At 53.8% G+C, this 18823-nt stretch overlaps 2 protein-coding genes across 10 annotated transcripts in view; both read right to left on the bottom strand.

Annotated features, from left to right (window-relative positions):
- The window catches only part of CRYBG2 (crystallin beta-gamma domain containing 2), a 30684-nt gene extending 26955 nt beyond the window's left edge, over nucleotides 1-3729 (bottom strand). The window contains exons 1-2 of one of the 3 annotated variants that reach the window (XR_014807334.1): nucleotides 3362-3708; nucleotides 1306-1375 (exon numbers count right to left, since the gene is read on the bottom strand). Coding sequence is in view for 2 of the 3 variants with exons in the window: in XM_084963422.1 (XP_084819548.1) it covers nucleotides 1306-1375; nucleotides 3362-3708 (417 nt within the window). In the remaining variant the exon portion in view is untranslated. Of the gene's footprint in view, nucleotides 1-1305; nucleotides 1376-3361 lie in introns of all 3 variants that reach the window. The other 2 variants (XM_084963422.1, XM_084963423.1) reach the window with 2 other exon arrangements.
- ZNF683 (zinc finger protein 683) lies at nucleotides 2911-15676 on the bottom strand. 7 transcript variants are annotated; one of them, XM_084963431.1, is made up of 6 exons: nucleotides 15599-15676; nucleotides 11604-11725; nucleotides 10744-10948; nucleotides 7921-8615; nucleotides 6423-6551; nucleotides 2911-5412 (listed from the first exon to the last, which is right to left on the bottom strand). In XM_084963431.1, exons 1-6 carry the CDS (start codon nucleotides 15621-15623, stop codon nucleotides 5089-5091), a joined length of 1500 nt encoding a protein of 499 aa, XP_084819557.1. In that variant the 5' UTR covers nucleotides 15624-15676; the 3' UTR covers nucleotides 2911-5088. The 7 variants fall into 7 exon arrangements, with proteins under 7 accessions (XP_084819557.1, XP_084819558.1, XP_084819559.1 ...); XM_084963432.1 differs by having other exon boundaries at nucleotides 15392-15628; XM_084963433.1 differs by lacking the exon at nucleotides 15599-15676 and adding an exon at nucleotides 12020-12277.
- Between the last annotated feature and the right edge of the window lie 3147 nt (nucleotides 15677-18823).

Consider the following 18823-nt stretch of genomic DNA (forward strand, 5'->3'; position numbering starts at 1 on the left):
ACAGAGCCAGGGAAGAGGGTTCCCCGAAAGATCAGGGACAACCCTGACCTCTGTCTGCCGCCTTCCCCTGGGGCCCAGCCTAGCTGTGAGGGGAGGGAAGAGGGCTCAGGACCCCAGATCCTTATGGACGCTCTCCCCTAAAATACCACTTTTTGGAGATGGGCTTGTGTCCTTGGCAACAGAGGAGCCAAGTCTAGGGTTAAATTGCTCCTAGCAAGGGCCCTTGACCCCAAATGCCTCAATTTACTCATCTGTGAAGTAAATGCAGCCTCTTACTCCCCAGTGGCCGAACATCTCAAGAAACAGGAGGGGAGTTCCCATTGCGGCTCGGTGGTAATGAACCCAACTAGTAACCATGAGGATGAGGGTTTGATCCTTGGCCTCATTCAGTGGGTTAGGGACCCAATGGTGTGGCCGTGGCATAGGCTGGCCTCTGCAGCTCTGATTCAACCCCTAGGCTGGGAACTTACATATGCCGCAGGTGTGGCCTTCAAAAAAAAAAAAAGAAGAAGAAGAAGAAAGAAGGTTGGGTGATTAATGTGGGTGCCTGGAATAAGGCCACCTGGGCTTGATCCTCAGCTCTGTTACTTCCTAGCTGCAATAACTTCTTGTGTCTTAGTTTTCCCATGTGTAGAATGGGCGTGATAAGTGCTGGGAGTGCTGTGAAGACTGTATGAGATGATCCACGCAGAATGCCCGGCGGATAATGAGTACTCATTGATACTCCAGGCATTATCGATGGCATTCAGGACCACGGACACATAGCTGCCTGAGGCACCTCCAGAGGGACCCTCTGCTCCTCCACAGTGTAGGGTGGGGGGCCTGTCTCTGTCCCATCCATGGCTCAGGTCCCCACTGCAGAGGACAAAACTGTGACCGGAAGGTGAAACCACTGGCCCAGTGTCCCCCTGGGGGCCATGCAGGAAGTGGAGAAAGGGGGTCAAAAATGGGGGAGGTCAGGCTAAAGGTGGAAGTGCGGAAAAAGGGGTCCTGAGAACAGGTCCTGCCCCTACACGCCTCCCCCAGGGGCCCTGGAATTAGGAAGCTGTTTCCTGAGCATCTAGGCCCTATGCTGGATGTTCTACATGTGTTACCTCATTTTGCACAACAATCATTATTGTACCCATTTTGCAGATGGGGAAGCTGAGCTTCAGAGGCAGGGAGAGATCTACGTGACCCTTGGGGCAGAGGAAGGACAAGAGAGCTCCAGTTGCCTGACTTGCCAGTCAGGGTTCCCAGGGCCAGCCCAGCTCCTCCCAGAGCTTCTGCTCCCCTCCCCTCCCTCACCCTCAGAGTCTCTCCTACCTCAAGGCTGACATTGCTGGCACTGCCCTGGCTCTGGGCCAGGTCAGGGCAGCTCCGGCCACCCCAGGGCCTGGGAAAGAAGCACAGGGAAGGAAGTGAAGTAGCCTCCTCCCTCCCACCCCCTGCTGGCCCTCCTCCCTCTTCTGTCAGGCATGATGAGCTCCTGAAACCTTGACGGTGAGGGGGGTGTCTAAGCAGCAGCCTCCTCTCTGCTCCTTCCCGCAGCTGTCCACTCCACCCCCAGAGACAGAGAGAGACGGAGATGGGCTTCATTCCAAAATGGGAACTTGGCTGTGTCAAGGCCAGAATACAGAGAAAGGACAGTACCTTAATAATTCAAAAGCTTGCCATTTGCTGAGGCCCTCCCTATGCCAGGCTTTGCACTAGGTATTATGCCTACATAATCTCCTTTACACCACACGATAACCCTAAAAGGTGGATATCAGTGTCCCCATATTTCAGATAAGGAAACTGAGGTCCAGAGTGGTAAAGGGACTTGCCTGTAGTCACTCTTGAGGTAAAGCAAGCCTTGGAGTTAAGACACTAGGATGGTCCCACTCTAAGGCAGACTGGACATCGCCACCCTGATGGGGGCAAGATGGGGAGGTTCCCTGGCTGTGCTCTCTGCACTCTGCCCCCCACTCCAGGCAATCAGCAGGGATTGGGTGATTGTGCCATTCCCATGGCCAGGGAAAACCAAGTCCAAGTGCTTGAGCGTGCGCGCGCGCGCGCGCACACACACACACACACACACACACACACACACACACACACACACACACACACACGGGATGTATCGTGCTGGCCCAGGAACAGGCCCAGCCCCTCCCCTGCCCTCCCCACCCCTGACTCACCCGCACCCCAACCCCGCCTCCTCTCAAATGTGGAAAGGGAGGAGCAGTGCCATCCGGGCCTATAGGGCAGGTTCCTGCTAGACAGGGTAAAGGGAGGGGGTGTGTCTACCAGGCAGGGCACTGGCAGGGTGTGGGCACCCGTGGGTACCCAGGACTTCAGGCGCAGCGTGGCTGGGCCTCCCTTCTCTCTTTGGTGCGGAGGAGCAGTACAAACCCCTTCCCTCACTCTGGTCCCAAGACGCCTCTGCCCCTCCCAGGGCAAGCTGGAGACAGCTATGTCACGATAAGATCAGAACAAATTGCACAGTAACTATGCAGACACACAAACACCCCGTGCCAGAAAACACACCCTACGTTCTTTGCAGATACAGGGCCTGTGAGCAACCGGGGTGCTCTTTGCTCTGTCCCTCCCAGCCATTCAGCGTGGCCATCCTGGGAGCCTTTTCCCTTCTTCTCAGTGAACCAGGAGAGATGAAGCAGTTTGTTCAAGGTCACATGGCCAGTGGCCCTTAGGGTGAAGACAGAGCTCTGGCCCCAGGCAACAGACTGGACTGTGCTTCCAGAAGTGGCCTCTGGAGTCAGACTCCTTAAGCTTATGTGCCCCAACTCCACCACTTCCCAGCTGTGTGACTGGGGGGGGGGGGTGACTTCACCTCTCTGAAGCTCCATTTCCGGATCTGAATCACACGCAGTACCTGCCTCCTACAGCTGCCGTGAGGATTAAATGAGATAATCCAGGTAAGGCACCGAGCAAGTGGCAAATAAAAGTTTATTGCTGTTACAATCTGGGATGACAGGGAAAAAGGTCTTCATGGCATCTAAGGGTTTAAGCATTGCAGGGCAGTTTAAGCCAATGCAGGAATCTGTCATACTCATGAGACAAAGGGACATGAAGAGCAGAGCTAAACCGGCCTGCGAAGTGAGAATCAAAGTCCACAGGGGCAGGAGGAGCTACCATATTTGCCTTTCAACTATCTCTGCCAGACTCTGAAATTGCAAACCTTTTTTTTTTTTTAAGTTTAAAAAAAACACAGCAACTTTATAAAGTCCACACATCCAAAATCGTGGCACACTGACAGGTATATTCTTATGCTCCCAGACACTCAGACACACTTAATTTGAACCTCCACTACACTCTAAGACACACACCCACACCTATGGGCCCAGGGGCGCCCCGCGCGGCCCTCCTCCAAACCTCTCACCTATCCTGGGATGTGGCCTTCTCCGGGGTCCTCTTCCCCTTGCGATCCCTCCGGACGCCTAGCACAGGCAGTCGGCGAGCCAGGCGGGCCCCCAGGCCCCAGCGCCGCTCGGCCATGGCAAAGGCGAAGTCCGGGGAAAAGGCAAGGGAGTCAGGGCACCTGACCGCTCTGCAACCGCGGGGGATACCCGGATCCCGCTCATTTGCAGAGAAACGCCTCCTCTGGCCCGCCCCCCCTCGAGCAAACAGTGCCCCGCCCGTCGTCCATACCAGAGACGGGGAACCGGTCCAGATGCTGCCCACGCCCCAGGGCAGGGGGTGCGCTCTGCAGGAATCATCCTTCCCCATCCCCGTTCCCCCCCCCACGCATCCCCCTGCCCCCCTGTCCCGCTCTCTGTGGTCCTGCTCTTGGCTCTGTCCATGCTACTTCTTTAGGCCTCCAGAGGCGCCAGGGGCCCACAGGGTTGCTGGCAGCCCCCAAGTGGGCCTGCACGAGGTGGGTCGGAAAAGAGAAGCCTGGGGCTAGTGGGAGCCTGAAGGCTGGATGGAGCAAAGGGCCTTTTTCCCAACCCCCATCCCTGGGGAAGGAGGGCGAGGCCAGGGGCGGGACTGAGCATAATCTCCTAGAGGCGGGGGCCTAGCCCGAGTGGTGGGCATGTTGGGCGGGGCCAAAAGGGTGACTGAGTGGGTTTGGAGCCTGGACCTTGATAACTGGGGAGGCCCGAAGCCGACCCTGCCCTTGCCTTGCATGTTGGACCCCTATTATGAGTGCGCTCTCTCTGCGTCACTGAGACCCTACGACACAGCGGGAATCTCGCCCCGTACCCTGGTGGGAAAGTCAATCTGAAATCCACAGGGGTGTGAACGGCGCCCCCTGCTGGAAGTTGGCCAGCTATTATTTAATAACAGCTAAGATTGTGGTTAGAGCCTGGACCTCCGGCCGCCCTGGGCAGTACCCTTTCCCACCTGATGCTCTCTAACTCTCGAGCGGTGTGTGTGTGGCACACCTTGCACATCTGAGGGGATCATCTGGGACTGCAGAGAGAAAGATCATCAGGAGGGTCCCAGTTCCCCAGGCTCTGCCAGTTCTTTCCTGCCTGTAGTCCTTGTAGAACTTCTACCCCTTCCCTAAGCATGGTACCCCTTTAGCCCTTGGTCCTCTAATGATGACAGGTCCTGACACACAGGGAGACATCATGCCTCTGGCTCATAAGACTGACATACTTGTGTCCCTGCCCCTCCCAAAGGGGGCTCAGACCCTTGCAGGTACAGAGGAATGAGCATGTGCCACCTGACCCTGGCTGGGAGTACCAGCTGAGTGGGCACAGTGGCCTCTAGGAACTGTGAGACCCAAAGGTGATCCATCTGCATCTGGGCGGGTGCTGGAGCATCTATTCAGAAAAGAGGGCAATGAGTCCCGTGCTCGGCAGCACAGCCTGCATCGGTGAGCTGAGGAGGAGGACCTGGTCCTAGATAGTTCCAAACAGAGAGAGGAACCCAAACCCAGCCAGAGGTAGATGGCTGCAGGCACCCACCCCACGTGGTGTGCAGCACAGTCTCTTCCTGCCTGTGTCCCCTGACCTGCTCCCAGGTGCAGTGTGAAGTCTGGCAAATAGACGGTGACCTTTCCCCCCACTGTGGAAGCTCAGGAGGCCTCAGCTCATCAGAGCAATATCCTTTAATTGCTCAGCCCCTGCCCCCTCCCCAGGGCAGTCCTGGCACCACTGCTCAGGCTGGCTGCCCTTGCTTTCCCCGTGATGCCAAGGACACCTTGTCCTTGTTCACGTCCCAGCCCATCTGCCTCTCTGATGGTGCTGCCGCAAGATCTAGCGCCCCCTGGTGCCATCGGGCAAGGCAAGCGAGAGATGCCAGGGGCAGGTGGGTGTGAGAGAGGCCGCAGGGTTGTGGGGAGTGCAGCCGATGGTGCAGCTTCAGGTGAATGTGCTGCGTGAAGCGACTTGGGCAGACATTGCACTGGAAGGGCCGGGCCCCGGAGTGCAGGCGCAAGTGGGTCTTGAGGTTGCTGGAGCTGCTGAAGCGCTTGTGGCACATCTGATGGGAATGAGCACTGGCGTCAGCTCTGCCCACCTGGGTGACTCAGGATCTCTGTTCTCCCTCCCCATCTTGGAAACACCCCCCGACACCACCTCCTTGTAATGCAGGCCTGGAAGATTTTCCCCTGTGATTTCTCCCTGGGACCCACTGTGTCTGGCACATTGGAGCCAGGCAGACAGGTTAGGATCCTGGTTCATTTACTCCCTGCATGACCCTGTACAGGTGACTTCCCCTCTCTGAGCCTTGCTCTTCTTACTGGGGACATGGATCTAAGCTCATAGGTATGGTGGACTGAATGAGATAATCACATAGAACCCTTATGCTTGGAGCTGCAGCTTCAGTAGGCATGATTAACATTTGGGAGCTGCCACATGCCAGGAACTGTTTCGGGCAGTCTTCTCCAGGACCCTGGAGAAGCAGGACAAAGTGCTTCCTAAGTACTACTCCTGTAATACCGTGAGAAAGCAGAGGCTCAGAGGAGTGAGGCCACCAGCCAAAGCTCACACAGCAAGTTGGAGGCAGAGCTAGGATTTGAACCCAGGTGGCCTAGACTGTAACAACTATGCTGCTTTTGTTTCTGCTTCTGTAAAGCAGAGAAAGAGTCCCTGCCCTTCCGACCTCCCAAGGGATATGGTGAGGATCAAAACGGGAGAGAGCTAACGTTGAACCAATGTTATAAGTAGCGTTTGGATACTTGGCACACATTACAGCATTAACTCCTCCAACCATGCTGGGAAGTAGGTAGTGGGGATCCTCTCCCCAGGACCCCCAACCTCATCATTCTCCCCCCCCCCCCGCAGACTTACAGTTCTATTCTCCCCTCCAGGCCCAGGGAGTGACCTCCAATATCACATCCTGGCCCATCCCCTCCATCTCCCTCTCCTTCCCCACCCTTGCCTCCTGTCTTGTCTCCACTTGCTCTGGCTGATTGGGGAATGGAGGCTACAGGTGCCTGGGACACCTCACCAGCCTGCAGAGGTACAGGGGAGGGGGGAGGAAGCTCTCACCCGGCACTCGTGAGGCCGCTCCCCCGTATGCACCAGGTGGTGCTTCTGCAGGTGGGCGAACTGGGTGAAGCTCTTCTGGCACAGGGCACACTGGAACGGGCGCTCCCCGCTGTGCACACGCAGATGGACCTGAGCCAGGTGTGGGAGAAATGATGCCAACTGCCCAAAGTCCCCCAGCAGGGCCAGGGGTCCTCTTCAAATCTCTACCCCCATCCCACAGAACTCCTTTTTGAAATCAAGTCCCCTCAACACCCCCCCCCCACTCTGTATCAACTTCCCAAAGGCCAGTTCCCCAGGATCTCCTCACTCTCCCTGCTGCCCTGCAGGAGAGGGGAGGGCAGTAGTCAGCAGCAGGTCAGATAAGAGGTGCCCCATATATCTTGCACAGTGCTTCTCAACTGGGGTCCACAGACCAGCGTCACGGTCATCACCTGGAGCATGTTATGAATGCAGATTCTCGGGGCCCAGCCCAGCAGAATTAAAATCTCTGGGGCTGGGGACTAGGAATCTGCACGTTTTCTGGGTCTCCAGGTGGTTCACGGCTCATTAATAACTCATGCTCTAAAGGAACCAGAAGGGCTGGTCTCCAATAACCCTAACTTTTCCCCAACTTCAGCAGGTGCCAGCTTGCACCTAGCTTCCCATCTGCTGATACACAGCGATGCGTCCATGGTCGCCCCCTGCTGGAAAATGCCTATAATAATGTCGATAGCACGGTGCTGATGCGTAGGATCCCACTTGAAAAAGGCTGGTTGTCAGAGTTGTGGTCTAGACTCACTACCATCCGCCAGTTCCCCAACCTGACCTTCCAAAACAACAAAAACCAAAACAAGACAACAAACAAAAACAAAAACAAGAGGAGGCTTAACTGGAAACAGAGAGGAATGCTGTTCAAGACAGGGTTTGCACTATATGTTGAAAGACTGATATCAAGACCAAAAAAAAAAGAGTTCCCATTGTGGCTCAGCAGACACAAATCTGACTAGCATCCATGAGGATGTAGGTTCGATCCCTGGCCTTGCTCAGTGGAATAAGATTCCGGTCTTGCTGTGAGCTGCAGTGTAGGTCACAGATGCGGCACGGATACAGCAATGCTGTGGGTGTGGTGTAGGCCAGCAGCTACAGCTCCGATTCGACCCCTAGCCTGGGAACTTCCATATGCGGCAGGTGTGGCCCTAAAAAGACAAAATAAAAAAAAAAAAAAAGAAAGAAAGAAAAGCCTAACTGCACCATTAAATCAAAGTAGCCTTGACTAAACCCTCCCTCAGTTTCCCCACTTTTAACTTCAATGAGTCGATCTCATAGACAGCCTTTAGTGTGGAGCAGCCTCCTCTCTATGGATGTGAAACTGAGGGGCCAAATGAACCAGAGGAGGTCACAGGCCCTAGAGGTTGCCCAGGAGTTCCTTCTGGCCTGAAGTACTTGATTCTAGAAGCAAGGTGGCAAGGGGGGTCATTGAAGGATGCCAAAGAGAGCAGCGGAACCTGGAGGCAGATACCTTGAGGTTGGAGAGCTGCCCGAAGCTCTTGCTGCACACGTTACACTCATACAGGATCTTGCCGTTTTCTTTCTTCAGTGGGTAAGGCAGTGCGGCAGAGCTGGCCTGGGAGCCCGGCGGGGCCCGCTTTGCTGGAACCGCCCTGCTAGCACGCTCCAGCCCTGTGGAGTAGGTCCTGGAGGCTGCAGGGCCTAGATTCCGGGACGGGGAGGGTTGGGTTTGGCCAGAGGCTTGAGAGGTCCCTGCGTAGGGGGGCAGGGTCTCCCCCTGGGTGCTGAGCTGTCTGGGCTCATTGACATTCATCAGCAAGTTGGGCACAGCCATGGTGGCATAGGTGGTGTCTTGGGGCAGCATGAAGAGAGGGGGACACTGCACAGAAGGTAGTCCCCCACAAGTGACCAGGTAAGGTGGGGGCAGGAGAATCGGGTAGGCAGGGTAGAATGGGCGGAGGTGGGATGGGAGCTCTTTGGAGATGGGAGTGGGCGGTGGGCAGGAGCAGAAAGCCAGAGGGCTGGGGTTCTTTTTATTCTGCCAGGGGTTTAGGGAAGAACTGTTGTGAGAAGAGAAGGATGGGCAGGGGGTCCCCTCGCCAGCTTTTTCCAACTGGCTTCCCATCTTGTCCTTATTCAGAAGGTCCTTGGCTCGGAGTTTCTCATCATTGGAGGAGCTGGCAGGTGGCCTTAGTGGCTGGTGCCCTGAGCAGAAAAGGGAAGATGGTCAGGGCTGCACAGCCTGGGGCAGAGTTCCGCTCCGCATCTAACCTGCCTGGCTCGGAGCCGGGAGAGTACTAGCCTGCTGGGCTCCTCCCCTCTCCGGGCTTTCCTGGTCTACGATTTCCCTAGCCAGCAAAAGAGACTACACTCGTGCAGCGTATAACAGTTCCAGGGGGAGAAAACAGTTCAGGATCCTATTCGACATCCAGATGGAGAAGTCAAGTGGGCAACTGAACTGGTTTGGAGTTAAAAGGAGCGATCTGAGCTGGAGACATAAATTTGGGTATCTTGGGCCCGGATGAGATCCTATAAAGGGCAACGCTAGATCTGCTGTGCCAAAGTGGTAGCCACTAGACACACGTGACTACATTTAAGGTAATTAAAATAAGTACAATAAAAAATTCAGTTCCCGTCGTGGCTCAGTGGTTAATGAATCTGACTTGGAACCATGAGGTTGCGGGTTCGATCCCTGGCCTTGCTCAGGGAGTTAAGGATCTGGCGTTGCCATGAGCTGTGGTGTAGGTCACAGATGCAGCTCGGATCCTTTGTTGCTGTTGCTGTGGCTGTGGTGTAGGCCAGTGGCTACGGCGCCGATTCAACCCCTAGCCTGGGAACCTCCATATGCCACAGGAGCGGTCCAAAAAATGGCAAAAAGACAAAAAAAAAAAAGTTCCTGGAGTTCCCGTTGTGGCATAGAGGGTTAAGGACCCCACGTTGTCTCTTTGAGGTTACGCAGTGGGTTAAGGATGCAGTGTTGCCGCCAGTGGCGGCACTTGTCACAGATGTGGCTCAGATCAGGCATTGCTGTGGCTGTGATGCAGGCTGCAGCTGCAGCTCCAATTTGACTCCTGGCCCGGGAAATTCCATATGCTTTGAGCATGGCTATAAAACAAAAACATTTCATTTCCTCCCTTTCACTAGGCTCAGCAGGAGCCCCCACTGTGGCTCAGTGAGTTAGGAGGCCAACTAGTATCCATGCATAAGGATGGGGGTTCAATCCCTGGCCTCTCTCAGTGTGGGTCACACCATTGCTGTGAGCTGTGGTGTGGGTTGCAGACACGGCTCGGGCCCAGAGTTGCTGTGGCTGTGGTGTAGGCCAGCAGCTCCAGCTCCGAAGCAACCCCTACCCCAAGAACTTCCATATGCTGCAGGTGTGGCCCTTAAGAGAAAAAAAAAAAAAAAAAAAAACAGGCTCAGCAGGCATGGTATTAGACAGCAACACACGTATAAAACATTTCCCTTATGGCAGGAAGTTCTATCAAAACACTACACTAGGTAACAGGAGAGGAGGCAGCGGGGGAAACTAGGAGAGGGGAGTGGGCAAGAGAGGAGGGGAGAGGGGTTAGGACAGAGAAGGTGACTCTGGATAGGAAGACTTAGAAGGTAAGTAGAGAAGAGCCAGCAGGAGAGGCTCAAGTGCAACCACCAGGGGGATAGGAGTTAAACTAAGAGTGATGTCGAGTGAAATACTAGAAATGTGTAAATACGAAGAAGTAGATTTGCTTGGATTCTCACTTATTCACTCAACCCACTTTACTCAGCTGTTTTACTCTGTGCTGAGAAAAGAAAGGACACAGCAGCATGGTCCCTGCCCTCCAGGTCAAGTTGAGAAAGACAATGGTGCACCGCACGCTGGAGATGTAGAACGTAGGTGGGGTAAGATCGGACTTTTCTGTACGATCTCACAAAGAAGAAGACACTGGCCTCAGTGATGTGCCCAAGGTCATAGAGCTGGAAGAGCAGAACCAGGACTCCACCCAACTCCCTGACTCCCAGTCAGGGCTCCTGTCTTACAATATAGACCCCTTTAGCTCAAATGTTCTAGGCAGACACAGTGCCACACTCAGCCCCCATGACTTTGACTACACCTGCCCCAGATCCCATACCCACACTTGAGAAAACCACTGCCCACCTCCTCTACTCAAGTATCACCACCAGAAAGCCCCTCCGACCCCCAGGCCAGCGCTCCAGGCCAGAATGTGGAAGTAAACTGTGTCTGAGGCTCTGTTCTCAGCAGCGACACTGGGTCCCCTCTGTCTCTCATCCTCCGACCTAACAGTGCCCCCCACCTCCAGCCTCCACCAAGGTGTGGCCAGTGCCCTGGGCTTACTTGGGCTCAAGACATCCTCTCTGAGACCCCTCAGGGCTGTGCCCGAGGGTGCCGACTGCAGGGCACACAGGTACAGGTCCAAGCCCTGGGGACAGGCCAGCAGGGCAGACCCAGCCGGTGCCAGAGGCAAGGAACATAGCCAGCTGGCACAGGACAGGCCGTGGGCATCCGCTGTGTCTGGAAGTGGTCTGTAGGCTGGGAAGACCTGGAGGGCAGGGGGAAGCGGCTTGCAGGCTGGTGGGGACCGGAAGTCCCCTGGGATGGCCCCACCCCTAGTTTGGTTTCCAAAGGGGAGAATCTAAGGACCGCCCCCAATGCACACACACCCCCTATCACGTCTCTCATTCAAACGGCTTCCCTTTCCCTCATCTGTTTCCTTCCCAAGGGACTTACACGTCCACTCCCAGGACGGCCCTCCCCCTGCCCCTAGAGCCCTCGCCTAGCCCCGTTCTTCCTCCCACCCATCCTTCCTGACCCCCCTCATCCCACCGCGTCTCAACCCTCTACTAAGTTTTGAATGGAGCCAAGGTGAATGAACTTAAGAGAAAACCCTCATCAAAGACTGTATACCCCACGGGCTGGCCCTGAGCTTCCTCCCTCCTAGGCCCAGGCCACGGTCATACAGTCAGCTCCCTGCCTGGCCCTGGCCCTTCTCATGCCCACAGGAGAGTCTGGCCCCTGGGACATGGGAGAAGGTTTCGGGCACTCAAAGGGCACATCCCCACGATGTGGCTGGTTAGGGGTGGGTGTTCAGGACCAGGGGCATCTAGGTCCCTTCGTATTTTCCCCCACTTCTTCCTAACACCCCCTCCTTCCACAAGGAGCCTGGCCTCAGAGGCAGGGCTGGGACCTCACCTTACCTGGTCACCTTGGCACAGCAGGAAGTCCACATCGGGGGACAGGGAGCCTCCTGTGCTCCCCGCGGGCTTGGTCTTGCGACAACCCAACTCTGGAGCCGGTTCCTCCTTCATGTTCCGGCTGCCTGCAGGGAAGACAAATCAGTCACAGGTAAGCAGTGAAATCGCTCCAAACAGGAGCCCGGCTCTGAGGGCTAGCTCCCCCACAAAACCATTGTATGACCTTGAGCCAGTCATCCCCCTCTTGGCCTCAGTTTCCCTATCTGCAAAATGGGAGAGTTGGACTGGCTGTTGTGAAAGGACCCTCTCAGTGCTGTGTTCAGAAGCCAGGGGTGCTTCTTATGCTCCTGACAGGGGTAAGAGGAGGGAGACTAACCAATCAGATGTGAGGAACAGAGCTGGCCTGACGCCCACCCTACCTTCCTTGGGTTGGGTGGGGGGATACTCATGACTTCACGACTCCACCAACCACAGGCTCCCCACAGAGGGGCGCCCCTGCATCCTAGCTCATCCACACAGCTTTTCTGGACAGCCACCTGGACTTCCCAGGCTCAGCTTCCTCAGCTGGCCTGGTCTGAAAGGGGGTGCCCAGAGTTCCTGGTCCTGACTGGCCTGACAGGAATCTGCCCTGTGTCAGCTGCCTGTCTGCTCGGTTGGCACCCCGCTTCTCTGCCACTGTCACTGTAGGCCGCACAGCACAGGGACCACCTAGCTCAGCAAATGCCCCACAGCCCTTCCCCTCCGCAGCCACCCTTCCCCCCTTAACCTCAAGGGCCCCTTGGAGCCTGGCAGCCTCAGCCCATCAAAGCCCGGTCCTCTCCCCCTTTCCTGACTCCTCCCAAGCTGGCCCCAGGTCCCAAAACGCCCCAGGAGGAGGGGTGGCCTGGGCAAGGCTCTTCACCTGGCTCCGCAGAAGCCCCTCTGGCTGGGGAAGGAAGCAGGTGGGCAGGCAGCTGCCAGCCTCTGCCTGTGGCAGAGGCCCCCGTGGGTGTGAGATGACAGGAAGGCGCTACATTTGAAGTTGCCACAAATAGGAAGAGGGGGGCAGGCAGGGGGCCCCACGGGGCCTGACAAGGGTGGGCCACCCACCAGCCTTCACCTGCCTGAGGCAGCTCTGCAGGCGTTTTGGACCACAGTGAACTGGGGCTACTGGAATTTCAGCTGTGGAGGTGGCATGGGGCGGGGGTGTTAGCACGGGTTCCCCGAGAACCCAGATGTCTGAGCAGGAGAGGGACAGAACGGGGCTCAAAGGCTGGAGCTAGGATGTTTCTGGGGCTGGGGGCCCACCCGAGACAGGGGTGGGCAGTGATGATGGCAGGGAAGACAACGGTGGTGACAAGAGGGACAGGAACGGGCAGAGACAAGAGCAGGCAATACAGGGGGATACAGGGTAAGGCAGTGGAGAGAGAGCAGGAGTCCGAAACCACAGAGCACAGGCCCAGGAGGCGGTGTATGCGTCATCCTCCTCCTGGTCCCAGCTCTGGCTTCTCTATCCCAGGATCCCTTCTCTAATTCAGATAGAACGCAGAGGCCCCCACTGGACAAGAGATGATTCAAGGATATAGAAAAATGCTTGTAAGGCATGACTAGCTACCAAAAGGGAGGCTCCTTAGGCCAGAAACGGCTTTTTTTTTTTTTTTTTTTTTTTAGGGCTGCACCTGCAGGATATGGAAGTTCCCAGGCTAGGGGTCGAATCACAGCTGCAGTTGCCGGACTACAGCAACACAGGATCCAAGCCGCATCTTCGACTTACATCACAGCTCAGGGCAATTCCAGATCCTTAACCCACTGAGTGAGGCCAGGGATTGAACCCACATCCTCATGGATACTAGTCTGGTTCATTACCACTGAGTCACAACGGGAACTCCCAGAAACAGTTTTTTAGGCTGAGCAATTTTATGATTCCTGTGAGCAGGCATCGCCCCTAGCCTCACTCAAATTCCACCCAATGGCTGTGTCCGCAGTGTCTGCCCAGGTTGACAGCCCCGTCCAGGATCAGACTCCACCAGGCCATGGCACTCAGGTGGCCTGGAATCCGCAAGGACATCTCCTCTGTGGGCGAGGGCATGTTGCCCTGCCAGGTCAGCCCCTGTTGTGTACCCACTTCGACTGTGGCCTCCATCACTTCCTACCGTCATTTGCCCATGTAACTGAGACCTCTGTGTCTGTATCTCCAGGGCAAGGACAACTCTCTACTTATTCTTGTTTCCCATGTAGACATTTGTTAGGTTTTTTTGGATGCCCAACATCTGGAACTTTCTCCCACAAGAATCGGGAGGGAGGCCAAAGGCATATCCCACTATAGAAGCCAAAATGGACACATGCTTAATTCCTAACTCCTTGCTGCAATACGAGATGGAGCCACATAACAAGGACCAGGAAGATCAAATGTGCTCATCCAGACCGTGATCAGAAGCCAGCAGCGGAGTTCTTGTTGTGGCTCAGTGGTTAATGAACCCAACTAGCATCCATGAGGATGCAGGTTCGATCCCTGGCCTCACTCACTGGGTTAAGGATCAGTATTGCTGTGAGCTGTGGTGTGTGTAGGTCACCGATGAGGCTCAGATACAGCATTGCTGTGGCTATGGCGTAGGCCAGCTCTGATTTGACCCCTAGCCTGGAACTTCCATCTGTGGTGGGTGTGGCCATAAAAAGACAACAACAACAAAATAGCCAGTGGCCCTGATGGCAAGTCAATGGAACCCACTCTGTAAATGGTGCTGCATCAGCTTCCGGGATAGCGGAGGAAAGAAAGAAAGCCCTTTCTCCGGGCTGGTGCTGGGGAGTGTGGTCCTGGCTCTCCCAGCCTCTCTTGATCCCGCTGTTCTCAGACGTGGTTCTGTAGCCTTCCCAAACTTTCTCCAAGCTTCCCCAACACTTTTTCATTGAATTCCTTCTCTCTTCGAATCCTCCTGAAATGGTTTCTACAGCTTAAAATCAAGAATCCTGCATTAAACATGCCCAGAATAGAAAATGAAGCAGCAGGCTCAGGCTGGAATATTCCAAGGATTAGAGTAGATAGCTGCCTTTACAGCTTACCGTGCGTCTGGTACTGAGCTAGGGGCTTATAAGTGCCATCTTGGAGTTCCCGTTGTGGCTCAGCAATGATGAACCTGACTAGTATCCATGAGGATTGTGCAGCACCATTTACAGTTCAATTCATGGCCTTGTTCAGTGGGTTAAGGATCTGGCATTGCCCTGAGTTGCAGTGTAGGTCACAGACACAGCTCGGATCTGGCGTTGCTGTGGCTCTGGCATAGATAGGCCAGCAGCTACAGTTCCAATTCGTCCCCTAGCCCAGGAACTTCCATATGCTGTGGGTGCAGCCCTAAAAAGACAGCTCTATTTTATTTAATCTTCACAATGAACCTGGGTGGTTGGTTTTATTGTGCCCGTGATGAAGGAGCAGAAAATCAGAGAGAGCAAGCAGCTCCCTCAGAGTCACACAGCAAATAGCCAAGAGCACTCTAGTGCCAACCCTCAGACACCACTGTCTCTTGGCAATGTCAGCTCATCTCCAGTGTGGCCCCACACTCCCCATCCTCTCCTCCCAGCCCCATCCACACCCCCTTCCCGTTGCCCTCTCAGCATCCTTCAGATTATTGAGGACCCCTTCTCGGCACTCCTCGCCATTTGTCCACCAGAATTCCACTCCCCAAAGCTACAGCCCTCCCAGCCTCCCAGGCCACAGCCTGCCTCCCCTCCAGCCTTGTCAGAATCAAGGGGAGCAAGAGCCCCTCTGTGTTCCCCCGGAAGACTCCACGCACATCTCCCAGGGGAGTCACGCATACCTTTGACTTCCATCCGCCAACTCCACCCCCTCCTGGCCTCACATTTTGCTCCCAACCCTCAGAAAAGTCTGTACAAACTCTTGGTTAAGAATAAAAAGGCAAATGGCCCTGGAGTTTTCCAGGTCTCCAATCCCTGTAAGGCCTGGCTGCGAGTGTCTTGGGAGGTGGGCTCGTGTCCCTCAAGTTCCCACCCAAAACAGCCTCTACCTGCCAACCTCTTCCTTGCTCCCATCTTCTGGGCCCTGCCAGGTCCTCTGTCTCGTCAGCCTCCACTGTGATGTCACTGGCTCACTATGATGTCAGCATGTCCCACATCCCCTGGCGGAATAGCCCAGGGATAGGACTATGGCCTCCTAAGCAGGGAATCTGCATGCATGCCTGGACCCCAGTGAGAGACCCAGGCCAAGGCAAGTGTTTGGAGATCAGCGGGGCCTGGGAAGTGATCGTGGAGAGGAAGTGGGGTTGAGGGGCTTTCAAGGGTGAGTGGAAGACAGAGGGAGTCCTCAAAACGATGCAGCATATGGAGCAGAAGACAAGAGCTGGAGGGGTGGACAGGGCCCTCGGACCCCTGGCTTCCAGTGCACTTACTCTCCTCAACTTTCTGTTAATTCATGCAGATTAGTGGTAAATGATCCAAACAACAGAGAATATAAAGACCAAAAAATGGAAGCTCCCCTCTTTCCATTTCCCAGGGGTCAATGTAAATGGTTTGGTGTTTATCCTTCCAGACATTTTCATGAACCTACAAATGAGTAAATGAACTTTTAAATTTTGTTTTTATACATAAATGGATTATATGACAGTATTGTTCTGCCACTTTTTCTATACTGCAACCTACCGTGGCCCTCATTTCATGTCAAAACGTGCACATCATCTATCTCCTATTTTTCCTGACTGTATAGTGTTCCATTGTAGAGGACCACGTATATGTCCTCTGATGGACCACATATGCAGTATTTCTCTATTGGTGAATCCAGTTTTTCCCTGTTCTGCACAAGCCTGGTTAAGACCGCCATACAGAGGTAATATGCAGCGTGGTTAAGAATATTAGCTCTCAGGAGTTCCCGTCACGGCTCAGTGGTTAACAAATCCGACTAGGAACCATGAGGTTGCGGGTTTGATCCCTAGCCTCGCTCAGTGGGTTAAGGATCCGGCGTTGCTGTGAGCTGTGCTGTAGTTTGCAGACATGGCTTGGATCCCGCGTTGCTGTGGCTCTGGCGTAGGCCGGTGGCTACAGCTCCGATTAAACCCCTAGCCTGGGAACCTCCATGTGCTATGGGAGCGGCCCTAGAAATGGCAAAAGGACAAACAAACAAACAAAACAAAAACAAAGTATATTAGCTCTGAGACACAGAAAGACACTTATATGTGGAATCTAAAAATAATACAAATGAGCTTATTCACAAAACAGAAACAGACTCACAGACATAGAAAACAAACCTATGGTTACCAAAGGGGAAAGAGGAAGAGAGAGGGATTAGAGTGTAAGATTAAAAGACACACACAACTACGTATGAAATAACAAGGATTTACTGTACAGCCCAGAGAACTATATTCAACCTCATATAATAATCTATAATGGGGAGTTCCCGTTGTGGCGCAGTAGTTAACGAATCCGACTAGGAACCATAAGGTTGCGGGTTTGATCCCTGGCCTTGCTCAGTGGGTTAAGGATCCGGCGTTGCTGTGAGCTGAGGTGTAGGTCACAGACGCGGCTCGGATCCCGCGTTGCTGTGGCTGTGGCGTAGGCTGGAGGCTATAGCTCTGATTGGATTCCTAGCCTGGGAACCTCCACATGCCGCAGGAGTGGCCCCAGAAAAGGCCAAAAGAAAGGAAAAAAAACAAAAACAAAAACAAAAACCTGTAATGGAAAATCATCAGAAAAAATATGTACGTTTTTTAAAAAAAGGAATGTTAGCTCTGCTGGATTTAATATCAGCTCTGTGAGCTTATGGCAAATCACTTAACCTCTGTTCCTCTTTCCTCATCTGTCAAATGGGGATAATAATAGCACTTGTTTCACAGTGTTCTTTTGATGATTCCTCAGGTAATTCATGTAAGCCCTTAGAACGGTGCCTGGCCTGATGCAAGCACTTGACAGATGTGGGTTACTGTTAATATTGTCCATCAATCTTGGCCTCGTCAGGCAAGTATCATCAAGGCAGCTTCCTAAAAGCTGATGATGAATGTTCCTGGCTCACTTTGGAAGACCAGAATTTAGGCAGCACACTTGGAGAGAGGAACTCCATTCAGTTTTATCGCTTTCTTCATTAACTCCCTGGCTGGAGACCACTGCTCTCATCCAATGCAGCCTGCCCTTACCCCAGTCTACACATCACAATAAGAACAACTCTTGGTATTTGAGCCCCCACCATGTGCCAGGAACCCGGCAAAGCACCTTGATATACTTTGTTTAACTCAGTCAGCACAATGACCCTGCAAAAGGGAGGCTATTTCTTTTCCTGTTTTACAGACAAGAAAACTGAAACACAGAGAAGGAAAGGGGCTGGCTCAAGATCACATGACCCAAATTGGGGCTGCAATGTCCCAGAGGGGAAGGAGAGATCAGGAAAGAATTGCTGGAAGGACACCTGGTAAAGAGATAAAAAGGGCCACAAATGTGCTATGCTAGAGTCTCGACTCCCTTCAGTGGCCAAAGGACCCCCAGAAAAATAAAGATGAATAGAGGCCCAAGTTAAGAATGAGAGAAATGAACTGTGGAGTCAGGATCTGGCACCCTGCAAGCACCCCGAAGAACCGGTCACTCATTTATTCATGCACTCATGTATTATTTATTTATTTAGGCCACACCTGCTGCATATAGAAATTCCTGGGCCAAGGATCCAACCCATGCCAGAGCAGCAACCCAAGCCACTGCAGCAACAATGCCAGATCCTTAATCTGCTGCTGGGCCACAAGAGAACTCCTCATTCACATATTTCTTGATTGCCAACTATGTATCAGGCATTGGACTAGTTGCTGGGAATATAGCCCATAGGACCTGACCCAGACCTTGGAATTGACAGTCCGCTTATCAGAAAGCTTGCTGGATGTTGCTGAAATGAAAAGTTGTAACTAGGAGTTCCCGTCATGGCTCAGCAGCAATGAACCCTACTAGTATCCATGAGGATGTGGGTTCGAGCCCTGGCCTCACTCTGTGGGTTAAGGATCTGGTGTTGCCGTTGAGCTGTGGTGTAGGTTGCAGACTCCACTTGGATCCTACATTGCTGTGGCTGTGGCGTAGGCCAGCAGCTACAACTCTGATTTGACTCCTAGCCTGGGATCTTCCATATGCCTCAGGTGCAACTGTAAAAAGCTAAAAAAGTAACTATCAAGGCTATTATCATTTCAGGGATGGGAAGAAAAGCAGAGCCAGGAGGGCTGGGCTGCTTCATGTAGTAAAAAGAGAAACACAGTGGAACCACAAGCAGA

Source organism: Sus scrofa, chromosome 6 (genome assembly GCF_054392235.1).
Source record: "Sus scrofa isolate SSC_HxYL_T2T_F1_AM1 chromosome 6, Sscrofa_HxYL_maternal_Yorkshire_Landrace_v2.0, whole genome shotgun sequence".
In the NCBI taxonomy this organism is placed as follows: domain Eukaryota; kingdom Metazoa; phylum Chordata; class Mammalia; order Artiodactyla; family Suidae; genus Sus; species Sus scrofa.

Excerpts from the sequence above, each read along its gene's own strand:
- ZNF683 (XM_084963431.1), bottom strand. The coding sequence starts at position 15,623 with ATGGGAGCAAGGAAGAGGTTGGCAG. Across the intron at positions 11,726-15,598 it reads AGCAAGGAAGAGGTTGGCAG|GCAGCCGGAACATGAAGGAG; the intron begins GTAGAGGCTGTT and ends TCTTCCCTGCAG. Across the intron at positions 6,552-7,920 it reads GGCAGCTCTCCAACCTCAAG|GTCCATCTGCGTGTGCACAG; the intron begins GTATCTGCCTCC and ends CACCTGGCTCAG.